General features: G+C 43.5%; 1 protein-coding gene across 2 annotated transcripts in view; it reads left to right on the top strand.

Annotated features, from left to right (window-relative positions):
- The window catches only part of DNAH10 (dynein axonemal heavy chain 10), a 158,453-nt gene that overhangs the window by 8,263 nt on the left and 136,163 nt on the right, over nucleotides 1–14,027 (top strand). For both annotated transcript variants that reach the window (XM_019978021.2, XM_070769393.1), the window contains exons 3-7: nucleotides 515–615; nucleotides 2,463–2,571; nucleotides 5,289–5,404; nucleotides 11,075–11,291; nucleotides 13,043–13,200. In XM_019978021.2, the coding sequence (XP_019833580.2) occupies nucleotides 515–615; nucleotides 2,463–2,571; nucleotides 5,289–5,404; nucleotides 11,075–11,291; nucleotides 13,043–13,200 (701 nt within the window). The remainder of the gene's footprint in view (nucleotides 1–514; nucleotides 616–2,462; nucleotides 2,572–5,288; nucleotides 5,405–11,074; nucleotides 11,292–13,042; nucleotides 13,201–14,027) is intronic.

The raw sequence follows: 14,027 nt of genomic DNA, 5'->3' as shown, positions 1-14,027 counted from the left end.
TCCGTGGCTTGTGGGGTCTTCCTGGATCAGGAATCTAACCTGTGTCTCCTGCGTTGGCAAGCAGATTCTTTACTATTGAACTACCAGTAGGGCCCAACACCCAGCTTTTTGATAGCACACCCGCTGAGTGAAATATACTAATGTTCAAGGTCTGGTCTGCTGCTGCTGCTGCTAAGTCGCTTCAGTCATGCCCGACTCTGTGCTACCCCATAGACGGCAGCCCACTAGGCTCCTCTGTCCCTGGGATTCTCCAGGCAAGAATACTGGAGTGGGTTGCCATTTCCTTCTCCAATGCATGAAAGTGGAAAGTGAAAAGTGAAAGTGAAGTCGCTCAGTTGTGCCCGACTCATAGTGACCCCATGGACTGCAGCCTACCAAGCTCCTCCATCCATGGAATTTTCCAGGCAAGAGTACTGGAGTGGGGTGCCATTGCCTTCTCCGCAGGTCTGGTCTAGGTGACCAGAAACCTCATTTTCCAAGCTTTTCATCTTGTGCATTGCATCATGTTTTGCAGCTAAGAATCTGCAGCTGAGAATGTATTCTATACATCGTCCTCGCATCAGCCTTGAGGAGGAAGAGATGGACCTTGAGAGTATAGAGAACCTCCCCGTCAAAGTACGTGTGGCTCTTTCTCCTCTTGGGTAGGGTAATGGGAATTTCAGGTCCTCGGATGAGTCTGGGTAACTGACACAGTTCATACAAGAAATGTGTCCTGTTGGACTTCCCTGATGGTCCAGGTGTTAAGACTCTGTGCTTCCAATGCAGGGCTCTCAGGTTTGATCCTTGATTGGGGAACTAAGATTCCACATGCCACACAGTGTGGCCAGAAAAGAAAAAACAGAAAAAATGTTAAGGAACATACTGTGTTGGAATAGAGATGATGGAATCCTGTGTTGGGGGTCCCCGGGTCCCCCCAGATTAAATGATCTGCCACAATGACTCCCAGGACCCAGAAAATCTTTTGTACTCATCAGTTCAGTTCAGTTCAGTTTGTACTCATGGTTATAGTTTATTTCAGTGAAAGGATGCAGATTAGAGTGAACAGAGAACAAGGCATACAGGGCAGAGTCCAGGTGAAAAAAAGAACGAGTTGTCCTTTCCAAATGGGGCTTCCAGGGCAGCATTCATTCTTCTTCTTTTTTAAAAAATATTGTACTTTATTTATTTGGCTGTGCCAGGTCTTAGCTGTGGCACATGGGATCTTTAGTTGTGGCATGTGAGATCTAGTTCCCTGATCAGGGATTGAACCTTGGCCCTCCTGAGTTGGGAGTATGGAGTCGTAGACACTGGACCGCCAGGGAAGTTCCCAGTATTTATTCCTGCAGCAACCATGTGAGACGACACATAGGCGGTTGTGCCAATCAGAGGAGTTCACCCAAGCCTTGGTGTCCAGGGTTTTTAGTGGGGATCAGTCACGTCTGCATGAAGTCCGCACAGTTATTCAGCAGCCCATTCTACTTTGCAGAGGTCAAACTGAGGCAGTATGACCCAGTTCCCCAGGCAAACAAAATCAGTTTACCATATATCACATTTTTAGTGTAAACTCTCCAGCATGTCCCAAGGGCCCAGGTCTACAGAGATGCTCAGATCAGCCAGGATGTTCCAAAAGCTTAAAGGTCACCACCTGGGAACTGGTTTAGGGCTAGCCTTTTCCTTTTTTTAAAGATTGTGTGTTTTTTTTTTTATGTCAACCATTTTTAAAGTCTATTGAATTTGTTACAGTATTGCTTGTTTTATGTTTTGGTTATCTGGCTACAAGGTATGTAGGATCTTAGCTCTCCAATCAGGGATCAAACCAACACCAACCACATTGGAAGGTGAAGTCTTAAGCACTGGACCACCAGGGAAGTCCCAGGGCTAGTCTTGAGCACCTTTGGAATGTGTAGGGTTTGGACAACCCAGGTCTGCTGGGTCAACCCTTCACTGCACAAACCCCAGGGAGTTATAAAGTTAGGATGGAAGCATTTAGCCTGAGATGTGCTCATTGAAATTACGCTCAGTTGCCCCATGAATATGCCTCCCTGCAAAAAACCTGAATTCAAGACGGGTTTGTTGCAATTTGTGGTCCAGAGAAGCTTGATTAGGATATTGCTCAATTCAGTTTATTCAAGTGTAGCTGCAGTGGCCAGTTGGTGGAAGAGTCAGGCTTAGAGTTCAGCATCTGGGTGAATTTTATTTTTTAAAGTTGTTTTTTTTTTGGCTGCTCCAGGTCTTAGTTGCAGCATGTGGGCTTGAGTTTCCTGACCAGGGATTGAACTTGGGCCCCCTGCACTGGGAGCATGGAGTCTTAGCCACTGGACCATCAGGGAAGTCCCCCTGGATGAATCTTAGCTCATGTCGTTGGTCCACTGGGAAGTAAGTTCAGCCAGTGCCTGGAGAGAGAGCTCAGGTGTACACAAATATTAGGTGATTTGGGTGCACGGATATATCTCAGGGGGACTTTTTTGGTCCCTATGTTTCAGAAAACTGTTAAGCAAATGGTGGAAAAGACATATCTCCAGGTGCTTCGTCCTCCTGTTCCTGAGGAGTTTCTGGACCAGAATGTTTTGTTTTTTCTCAGAAATACAAAAGGTATGTTTCCAGCGGGAGTGTGTGTGAGTGTGGGTGTGCATGCAAGGGCATGTGCGTGTGTCTGAGACTCTTAATTTTTACATGTTCTTGAGAAGATAGCTTTTTATCGGTACGGTCAATCCTCATTATTCACGGATTCTATATTTGTAAATTTACCAACTCGCTCAAAATTTTTGTAACCCCAGATCAGTACTTCCAGTGCTTTCATGGTCTTTGAAGGACGTGTGTGGAGTGGGGAAAATTTGAGTCACTAGCATGCATGGACCCAGCTGAGGTTAGGCAGGGCCATGCTCTGCCTTATTGCATCAAACACTATAAATGAGTGTCTTTATCATGATCTATTTAGTGCCAGGGTTTTTGAGTTTTTGTGGGGCTTTGGCGTGATTTCACTGTTTAAAATGTCTCCAAGGTGGGGTGCTGAAGCACTGGCTAGTACTCAGAGTGCAGGAAGGCTGGGATGTGCCTGACGGAGAAAACTCGTGTGTGATGTAAGCTTTGTTCACACATGAGCGATGGTGCTGTTGGCCGTGAGTCCAATGTTAGTGAATCAGCAATTATGTTCAATAAGGTGTCTGAACAGAAACACACATAAGGTTGTACAGTAAGTCCCCTATGTACAAACAAGTTCTATTCCAAGAGCATGTTCGTAAGACCAATTTGTTCGTAAGTCCAACAAAGTTAGCCTAAGTACCCAACTGACACAATCACCTATGTAGTACTATGCTGAAATAGGTTTATAATACTTTTCACACAAATAAGACATAAAAAGACAAACAAAAAATTAAAAAAATTCAATCTTATAGTATAGGACCTTGAAAAGTATAGTACTACAGCTGGCATACAGGAGCTGGCATCGAGTGAAGCGGCAAGAAGAGTTACTGATGGAGGAGGGAGAGGGAGTGGGAAATGGTAGAGCTGAAGGATCGTCAGCAACAGGAGACGGAGGAGAAGCTGCAATTTTACTCACACCTGACGTTGATGGGACAGGTTCTTGTTTCCTGCTGGTTTCACTCCTATCTATCCTCTTGAAAAGAGGATTCAGTGATGTTTGGGTAGTACTGTATCAGCTATATCACCCACGCTTTTTTTCACGCTTGCTTCGGGACATCCTGGGCTTGAAATAAAGATACAGTTCGACTGTCCACTATACAGTACGCTGTAGTAAAGTACACAACACAGACGATGTTGCTTTTTTCTTTTCTTGAGCACTGATGGCCCTTTGGATCACAACCTCATCGCTAAGTTCTGAGTTTCTGTACTTTGTTCTTCCCAAATGAGAGGGAATACAACAAGAAGGAGGGAAGATGACCGGCAGAGGCTTAGCATTAAACAGTTCTTGTTTGAGGAGGGGCCAATCTCAGCTCAGTGCTTCCCTATTTAATAATAATCACAAGCCAGGAACAATAATCAGCCTTGGCCAGAGGGTATGGAATTTACCCCAATTATTACTATTTACTCTCATCATATATATATATATATACACACACACATATACAGGTGTCTTTCATTGATGTCAAGCTTTCTTTTTCACACTTGGCTTTTACATAATTTCCCTTTAAAATAAATTTATTTCAGTAAAGAAGCATTTGATAGAAACCTATGAGGCAAAGAATAGTGTGCAATCTGTACAGAGGCAGGGAAAGGCATGCAGACTGAAGCTTGTGGTGTGTCCCAGTAAGACTCAGAGAAGTGTCCCAGGGCCCTTTGAAGTGTTTACAGAGCTGGTTGGTGGTGATTAATTTTTTGGTGGGGGGGGTGGAGTCAAGGGAGAGGGTGGGAGCGAATACACATCAAAGAGAACCTGGCCAATTCCATGGTGACTCAGTGGTAAGGAATCTTTCTGCCAGTGCAGGAGGCATGAGTTCGATCCCTGGCCTGGGACGATCCCACATGCGGTGGAGCAATTAAGCCTGTGTGCCACAACTCCCGAGCCTGTGCTCTAGAGCCCAGGAGCCCCAAGTACTGAGCCCACGTGCCTCAGCTACTGAAACCTGCATGCCCTAGAGCCCATACTCTGTATAAGACAAGCCCCCACAATGAGAAGCACCAAGGGTAGAGAGGAGCCCCCTGCTCGTTGCAACTAGAGGAAAGCCTGTGTAGCAACAAAGACCCAGCACAACCAAAAATAAGTAAATAAATAAAAGAAAACCTGGTCAAGAGAGACTTTCCAATATGTCTTTAAAAAACCCATGACTTGGGAATTCCCTGGCGATCCAGTGGTTAGGACTTGATGCTCTCACTGCTGGGGCCCAGGTTCAATCCCTGGTCGGGGAACTAAGATCCCACAAACTGTGCAGTGGGGCCAAAAAACCAAAAACAACACCACTGCCCCCCACCCCCGCCCCCCGCCCCCAAATGCTGTGACTTGAAAGGTACTTTGGTGATGAACTGGGGAGGGTCACTGGGAGTGGAGAGACAGACCAAGCAAAGAGTTCATCAAATGCTGCTAGGAAACCCAAAATGTTTCTCTCCTTGTCAGGCTGTACACACGCCAACCAGATAGTTCATCCACGTGGCCCTCAGGTGCCGCTCGCATGACCCTCTGAACCACAGAGCAACCCTCAGCATTTGTTTGTTTCTCAATGAGCACGTATTCTGATCTGTGCCTGGATCATTCCTTTGTATTTTTGGCAGAGGAGCTGGTTCCCACACATTTGGAAATATTGGCTGTGCCCACCTCCCTCCTCATCTCATTCCCCAAATCTGTTCCTGTCTAGAGACCATCTCTGAGGCGACTGACATGAAGGAAGCTATGGAAATTATGCCCGAAACGCTGGAGTATGGGATTATAAATTCGCATGTGCTTGCTTTCCTGAGGGATGTTATATCTCAGGTAAATATGGATGGAAAAAAGAATCTTGGCACTTTTTACAAGTAAGGCCATCTGGGAATTCCCTGGTGGTCCAGTGGTTAGGACTTGGCGCTTTGACTGCCAAGGGTGCGAGTTCAGTCCCCAGTCAGGGAACTAAGATCTCACAAGCCAAGCAGCTCAGCCAAAAAAAATAATGAAAAAAGAGTAAGGCCATTTGCTTCATTGATTCCATAAAGAGGTGGTTGGCAACTCTTAGGTTCCAGACACTGTCATGGGGTTTGTTGGTGGAGTTGTGAGCAGTGGTGCGTGTTGTGAGCAGGACAGATGACATCCTTGTGTTCTGGCTTATACTGGTGGAAAGACACCAGTCATCAACACAAAAACAGGAAACTCTCGGGTAATGATGGCTGACTTGAGGAAGCGAAACCCTAGCAATGTGCTAGAGAGGGCTTCCTTGGTGACTCAGGGGTAGACTCTGCCTGCCAATGCAGGAGATGTGGGTTTGATCCCTGGATCAGGAAGACCTGGAGGAGGTCATGGCAACTCACTCCAGTATTCTTGCCTGGAGAATTCCTCGGACAGAGGAGGCTGGTGGGCTACAGCCCATGAGGTTAGAGAGTCAGACACGACTTAGAGACGAAACACCAACAGCAATGTAATAGAAATGGCCTGTGTGAATACGTGTGTGTTCACGTGGTGGCGGCTAGGGACACCTAGCTGGAGAGGTGACATCTGACTTTTAGACAACCAATTAAAAAAGCCCATAAGCAGGCTTATTCACTAATGATAAGTTATTAGGAAAATGTAATAGAGTGGGAGTGAGGTGGTCAGGAAAAACCCCCTCTGAGGCAGAATTGAGAGGTGGATGAGGTGAAGGCATCAAACAAGTGAGGATCTGGAGGAGGAGGATCCTGGGCAGAGAAAACAGCATGTGCAAAAGTCCTGAGGCGGGAGCAAACTCTGTTTAGTCTACAAACAGAAGGATGAGCAGTGCAGCTGGAGCATAGTGAGTGAAGTTTGGAAAGGAAAGTAGGTTTGAAGCATATGAATAAAATGATCTGGTTTGCATTTTTCTTCTCATCATTGTGTGTACAACATATTGCAGAGGCGAGAGCGTAAGGGGCCAGTAGACCTAATAGCAGGCTATGGAAGTGTCTGAATGGTGGGTGATAGTTGTTTAGGCTCCAGAGTTCAATCAGGGGAGGCAGTGGGAAGCAGACAGCATCAAGAATACGTTAGGGATGCAGCCAACAGGCCTTCTGATGATTCGGATATGGAGCTTTAGGAAAAGAGCATCAAGAATGACTCCTAGGATTTGAGTTTGAACAACCGGGGGGATATTAGGGTCATTACTGAGATGGGGGGAGTGGAAGGATCTGGAGGAAAAAAACCCCAGACTCTATTTTGTACATATTAAGCTTGAGATGCCTTCTAGACATCCAAGATGAGGTGTGAGGCAGGATGAATGTCAAAGATCAAGGGAGAACTCAAGGGATTCCAAATATATATATTTTTATTCTATCTTTTTTTTTTTTTTGGCTGCGCCAAAGCACCTTAGTTCCCTGAGCAGGGACTGAATCCATGCCCTCTGCTTTGGGAGTGTGGAGTCTCCACCACTGGACCATCAGGGAAGTCCCTCCAGCAAGTTTTTATTGAGCACCTACTGTATCCCCATAGCAGTGATCACCATAGTCAAGGTCTGTATTTCACGGACCTTACATCCTAGTCAGGAAGAGTCACATTAAGTGAGATCAATGAGAAAATATACACTATGTTAGACCATGATAGGAGTTAAGGAGAAAGATGAAGCTGGGAAGGGGGTTAGGAAATGTTGGCAGGTGGTAAAGACAGGACTTTTGAAATACTGGATAGGGTAACCAGAAGGCTTCAGTGTTGTCTTTTGTTGGGACTCTTGCAGTTGCCTCCTGATAGACTTCCCAGCTTCTGCTCATGACCCTCTACTATATTCTTCACATGTCAACCAGAGAGATTCTTTAAAATATGGGAGTCACCGACATGGTGTCGCTGTTATTTGTAGTATCTCAGTTCAGTTCAGTCGCTCAGTCGTGTCTGACTCTTTGCGACCCCATGGACTGCGGCACGCCAGGCTTCCCTGTCCATCACCAACTCCTGGAGCTTACTCAAACTTATGTCCATTGAGTCAGTGATGCCATCCAACCATCTCATTCTCTGTTGTCCCCTTCTCCTCTGGCCTTCAATCTTTCCCAGCATCAGGGTCTTTTCCAATGAGTCAGTTCTTTGCATCAGGTGGCCAAAGTATTGGAGTTTCAGCTTCAGCATCAGTCCTTCCAATCAATGTTCAGGACTGATCTCCTTTAGGATGGACTGGTTTGATCTCCTTGCAGTCCAAGGGACTCTCAAAAGTATTCTTCAATACCACAGTTAAAAAGCATCAATTCTTTGGCACTCAGCTTTCTTTATGGTCCAACTCTCACATCCATACATGACTACTGGGAAAACCATAGCTTCAACTAGATGGACCTTTGTTGGCAAAATAATGTCTCTGCTTTTTAATATTCTGTCTAAGTTGGTCATATCTTTTCTTCCAAGGAGCAAGCATCTTTTCTTGCTTCCTGATTTTGGAGCCCGAAAAAATACTCACTGTTTCCATTGTTTCCCCATCTATTTGCCATGAAGTGATGGGACCAGATGCCATGGTCTTAGTTTTTTGAATGTTGAGTTTTAAGCCAGCTTTTTCACTCTCCTCTTTCACTTTCATCAAGAGGCTCTTTAGTTCTTCTTCACTTTCTGCCATAAGGGTGGTGTCATCTGCGCATCTGAGGTTACTGATATTTCTCCCAGCAATCTTGACTCCAGCTTGCACTTCATCCAGCCCAGCGTTTCTCATGATGTACTCTGCATATAAGTTAAATAAGTGGGGTGACAATAATACAGCCTTGACGTACTCCTTTCCCAATTTGGAACCAGTCTATTGTTCCACGTCCAGTTCTAACTGTTGCTTCTTAACCTGCATACAGATTTCTCAGGAGGCAGGTCAGGTGATCTGGTATGCTCATGTCTTGAAAAATTTTCCACAGTTTGTTGTGATCCACACAGTCAAAGGCTTTGGTGTTGACAATAAAGCAGAAGCAGATGTTTTTCTGGAACTCTCTTGCTTTTCTATGATCCAATGAATGTTGGCAATTTGATCTCTGGTTCCTCTGCCTTTTCTAAATCCAGCTTGAACATATGCAAGTTCTCGTACTGTTGAAGCCTGGCTTGGAGAATTTTGAGCATTACTTTGCTAGTGTGCGAGATGAGTGCCAGTTGTGTGGTAGTTTGAGCATTCTTTGGCATTGCCCTTCTTTGGGATTGGAATGAAAACTGACCTTTTCCAGTCCTGTGGCCCCTGCTGAGTTTTCCAAATTTGCTGACATGTAGAGTGCAGCACTTTCACAGCATCATCTTTTAGGATTTGAAATAGCTCAACTGGAATTTCATCACTTCCACTAGCTTTGTTTGTAGTGATGCTTCCTAAGGCCCACTTGACTTCACATTCCAAGATGTCTGGCTCTAGGTGAGTTATCACACCATCGTGGTTATCTGGGTCATGAACATCTTTTTTGTATAATTCTTCTGTGTATTCTTGCCACCTCTTCTGAATATCTTCTGCTTCTGTTAGGTCCATACCATTTCTGTCCTTTATCGAGCCCATCTTTGCATGAAATGTTCCCTTGGTATCTCTAATTTTCTTGAAGAGATCTCTAGTCTTTCCCATTCTATTGTTTTCCTCTATTTCTTTGCACTGATCACTGAGGAAGGCTTTCTTATCTCCCCTTGCTATTCTTTGGAACTCTGCATTCAGATGGGTATATCTTTCCTTTTCTCCTTTGCTTTTCACTTCTCTTCTTTTCACAGCTATTTGTAAGGCCTCCTCAGACAACCATTTTGCCTTTTTGCATTTCTTTTTCTTGGGGATGGTCTTGATTCCTGTCTCCTGTACAATATCACGAACCTCTGTCCATAGTTCACCAGGCACTCTGTCTATCAGATCTAATCCCTTGAATCTATCTCTCACTTTTACTGTATAATCGTAAGGGATTTGATTTAGGTCATACCTGAATGGTTTCCCATACTTTCTTCAATTTAAGTTTGAATTTGGCAATAAGGAGTTCATGATCTGAGCCACAGTCAGCTCCTGGTCTTGTTTTTGCTGACTGTATAGAGCTTCTCCATCTTTGGCTGCAAATAATATAATCAAGCTGATTTTGGTATTAACCATCTGGTGATGTCCATGTGTAGAGTCTTCTCTTGTGTTGTTGGAAGAGGGTGTTTGCTATGAGCAGTGCGTTCTGGTGGCGAAACTCTATTAGCCTTTGCTCTGCTTCATTCTGTACCAAAGCCAAATTTGCCTGTTACTCCAGGTATCTCTTGACTTCCTACTTTTGCATTCCAGTCCCCTATGATGAAGAGGACATCTTTTTTGGGTGTTAGTTCTAGAAGGTCTTGTAGGTCTTCATAGAACCATTCAACTTCATCTTCTTCAGCATTACTGGTTGGGGCATAGACTTGGATCACTGTGATATTGAATAGTTTGCCTTGAAAACGAACAGAGATCATTCTGTCATTTTTGAGATTGCACCCAAGTACTGCATTTCAGACCCTTTTGTTGATTATAAGGGCTACTCCATTTCTTGTAAGGGATTCTTGCCTGCAGTAGTATAAATAATGGTCATCTGAATTAAATTCGCCCATTCCAGTCCATTTTAGTTCACTGATTCCTAAAATGTCTATGTTCACTCTTGCCATCTCCTATTTGATCACTTCTAATTTATCTTGATTCATGGACCTAACATTCCAGCTTTCTATGCAATATTGTTCCTTATAGCATTGAACTTTACTTCTATCACTGGTCACATCCACAACTGGGCATTGTTTTCGATTTGGCTCTTTCTCTTCATTCTTTCTGGAGTTATTTCTCCACTCCTGTCCAGTAGCGTATTGGGCACCTACCGACCTGGGGAGTTCATCTTTCAGTGTCATATCTTTTTGCCTTTTCATACTGTTCATGGGGTTCTCAAGGCAAGAATACTGAAGTGGCTTGCCATTCTTTTTTCCAGTGGACCATGTTTTGTCTCTATTAGGGTACAAACACATTCAAAGCCAGAGGCAACTTAAATGCATGAATTATTGAGTATGATGTTGTGTGATTTGTTTCTTTTTAAAACATTTTTTATTGGGTTACGGTTGATTTAAAACATTACATTTGTTTCTGCTGTACAGCAAAGTGACTCAGTTACATATATACATATATCCACTCTGATTTTGTATTCTTTCCCCATATAACTCACTACAGAGCTCTGGGTAGATTTCCCTGTGCTGTATAGTATGTCCTTATTAGTTATCTATTTTATATATAGTAGTGTATGTATGTCGATCCCAGTCTCCCATTTTTTAAATTTATCCCTCCCCTGCTCCCTGCATTCCTCCCTGGTAACCATAAGTTTGTTTGCTACATCTGTGACTTTTCTTCTGTTTTCAAGGTCATTTGTACTCAGCCATAAATAAGAACAAAATAGTGCCATTGGCAGCAACTTGAAATGGACCTAGAAATTGTCATACTGAGTGAAGGAAATCAGACAGAGAAAGGCAGCTATTGTATGATATCGCATATATGTGGAACCTAAAAGAGCGGCACAAATGATTTGATTCTTAAACTTGGCTTTTCAGGTTTTTTTGCCAGCCTTGTCCTTCAGTCAGCACAAGGATGCCAACCTGGGACTCACGTCTGGAGAAGTCTTAGACTCTTTTGATTATGACATAGACCTACCTAGCATGCCTGGGGAAGCAATAGAATATCACAGCATTCAGTTAATACGAGATGAATTTTTAATGAACATCCAGAAATTTGCAAGTAGTATTCAAAGAACAATGCAGCAACTTGAAGGTAAGGCTTTAGTTTTTCTCCTTGGTTAAGCAGGATGTTTCCATTAAGAAGAATTTACTTTTGGACACAGTGGGGGATGGAGAGGTGGGATGATCTGAAAGAATATCATTGACACATATACATGACCATATGTAAAATAGAGAGCCAGTGGGAGTTTGATTTATGATACAGGGAACCCCAAACTTGTGCTCTGTGACAACCTAGAGGTGTGGGATGAGGAGGGAGGAGAGGAGGGTTTCAAGAGAAGGGGACATATATACATACACACACACACACATCTATGGCTGATTCATGTTGATGTATGACAGAGGCCATCACAGTATTGTAATTATCCTGTAATTAAAAAAAAATTCCTGAAAAGAAGAATTAAGAGTCCAGGAGATTTTTTGGTATTAATTAATGATTGTTCTTTTTACCTGCTCCTGATGTGAAAGACACAGAGCTGATCTTTGTAAGAAACATAAAGAAGAATGAAGAATGACAAATCCTTGTCTTCAAGGATTTTATAATCCAGGGCCCAAGGAACTATGGCAGAAAAAGTAACTTGAGATAGATGTTAGGGTCCTTAGGGCTTGGAAAAGTGAGGCCCTTTGGGAGAAGTGGTGAGGAAATCAAAGAGGACTTCCTGGAGGTGGCAGCATTTGACCTCATCTGAAATGATAAGCAATGCATTGGTAGGTGGAATTGAGGAGCAAGGGCATTTCAGTCAGGGAGAATGTGGACCTTGTGAGGTTCATTTTGCATTCATGTTGCTAAGCACTGTATGAGATTCAGTGTGCTAAGCACTCTGTATTTTCAGTCTGAAGATCTAGCCTTTTAGTATGAAAAACTCTCTTGATAATTTCCTCCACTATTTGTCTGTTTCCTTTTGCTAATATTCCTGTTGGGTGTGTGCTGCTGATTCTGTTACTTATCTTTTCACTTGTGTTTTCCGTCTCTGTGTAGAATACACAGACAAAGAGATCCTAAAGAGTGCCTAAAGAGTTCCTCAACTTTTACCTTCACAACTTTTGATTAGACTTTCACTTATTCTGTGACTGTACCTTTTCCATAGCATTCTGTTCTTGTTTGATGGATGCTATATTGTCTCAAATCTCTAATAGCTGGAATTAAGACTGCCCCCCCCATCTTTTCTTTTATCTCAATGTCCTCTGAAGTCATTGTTGCTGACTTATCTTGGATTGTCTGTTTCATGCTGGAGACGTTCTCGAATATCTATTGCGATCTGGTTGTTTGTTCAGTTTTTAAATTGACATTAGGTTGTAAACTCAGGAATTCTTATTAATAAGTAGCTAAATCATTTTGATGGCACTTGATGCTGCTACAGTGATCTAATTATCTAAAATGTTTTAGGGACTTCCCTGGTGGTCCAGTGGTTAAAAATCTTCCTTCCAATGGAGGGGATGAAGGTTTGATCTCTGGTTGGGGAAATAAGATCCCACATGCCAGGCGGGGGCGGCAACTAAGCTTGCATGCTGCGACTATGTAGCCTACGCCCTAAAGCCTGTGCACCACAAAGAAGATTCCATGTGCTGCAACTGTAAGACCTGATGCAGCCAAATAAATAAATAAAACGTTTTAGTACGTTCTAATGAAAGAGATTTTTAAGAGAGGATATATAGGAATATGAGGATCGTGATGTACCACTATATACTCATGTGTGGAGAGAAGATCCAGAATTACCTTGAAGGTTATTGTCTGTAACCATTTCCTCCAAACTCCTGACTGACTGTCCATTTTTATTCTGCTAGGTGAGATCAAGTTAGAAATGCCAAGCATCAGCGTAGAGGGAGAGGTATCTGATCTGGCAGCTGACCCAGAAACAGTTGAAATTTTGGAGCAATGCGTGATAAACTGGTTGAATCAGATATCTACAGCCCTTGAGGGCCAGATGAAAAAGACACCACAGGTAAGGTGTGCAATGCTTTTGCAGATCCCTAATCCAGTTCATGGAACAGCAGACTGGTTCCAAATAGGAAATGGAGTACGTCAAGGCTGTATATTGTCACCCTGCTTATTTAACTTATATTCAGAGTACATCATGAGAAATGCTGGACTGGAAGAAACACAAGCTGGAATCAAGATTGCCGGGAGAAATATCAGTAACCTCAGATATGCAGATGACACCACCCTTATGGCAGAAAGTGAAGAGGAACTAAAAAGCCTCTTGATGAAAGTGAAAGTGAAGAGTGAAGAAGTTGGCTTAAAACTCAACATTCAGAAAACGAAGATCATGGCATCCAGTCCCATCACTTCATGGGAAATAGATGGGGAAACAGTGGAAACAGTGTCCGACTTTACTTTTCTGGGCTCCAAAATCACTGCAGATGGTGACTGCAGCCATGAAATTAAAAGATGCTTACTCCTTGAAAGGAAAGTTATGACCAACCTACATATCATATTGAAAAGCAGAGACATTACTTTGCCAACAAAGGTCCATCTAGTCAAGGCTATGGTTTTTCCACTGGTCATGTATGGATGTGAGAGTTGGACTGTGAAGAAGGCTGAGCGCTGAAGAATTGATGCTTTTGAACTGTCGTGTTGGAGAAGACTCTTGAGAGTCCCTTGGACTGCAAGGAGATCCAACCAGTCCATTCTGAAGGAGATCAGCCCTGGGATTTCTTTGGAAGGAAAGATGCTAAAGCTGAAACTCCAGTACTTTGGCCACCTCCTGCGAAGAGTTGACTCATTGGAAAAGACTCTGATGCTGGGAGGGATTGGGGGCAGGAGGAGCAG

The sequence above is a fragment of the Bos indicus genome, chromosome 17, assembly GCF_029378745.1.
Source record: "Bos indicus isolate NIAB-ARS_2022 breed Sahiwal x Tharparkar chromosome 17, NIAB-ARS_B.indTharparkar_mat_pri_1.0, whole genome shotgun sequence".
Taxonomy (NCBI): domain Eukaryota; kingdom Metazoa; phylum Chordata; class Mammalia; order Artiodactyla; family Bovidae; genus Bos; species Bos indicus.
The sequence above is the reverse complement of the archived record's forward strand: the minus strand, read 5'-3'. Positions and strand labels throughout refer to the sequence as shown.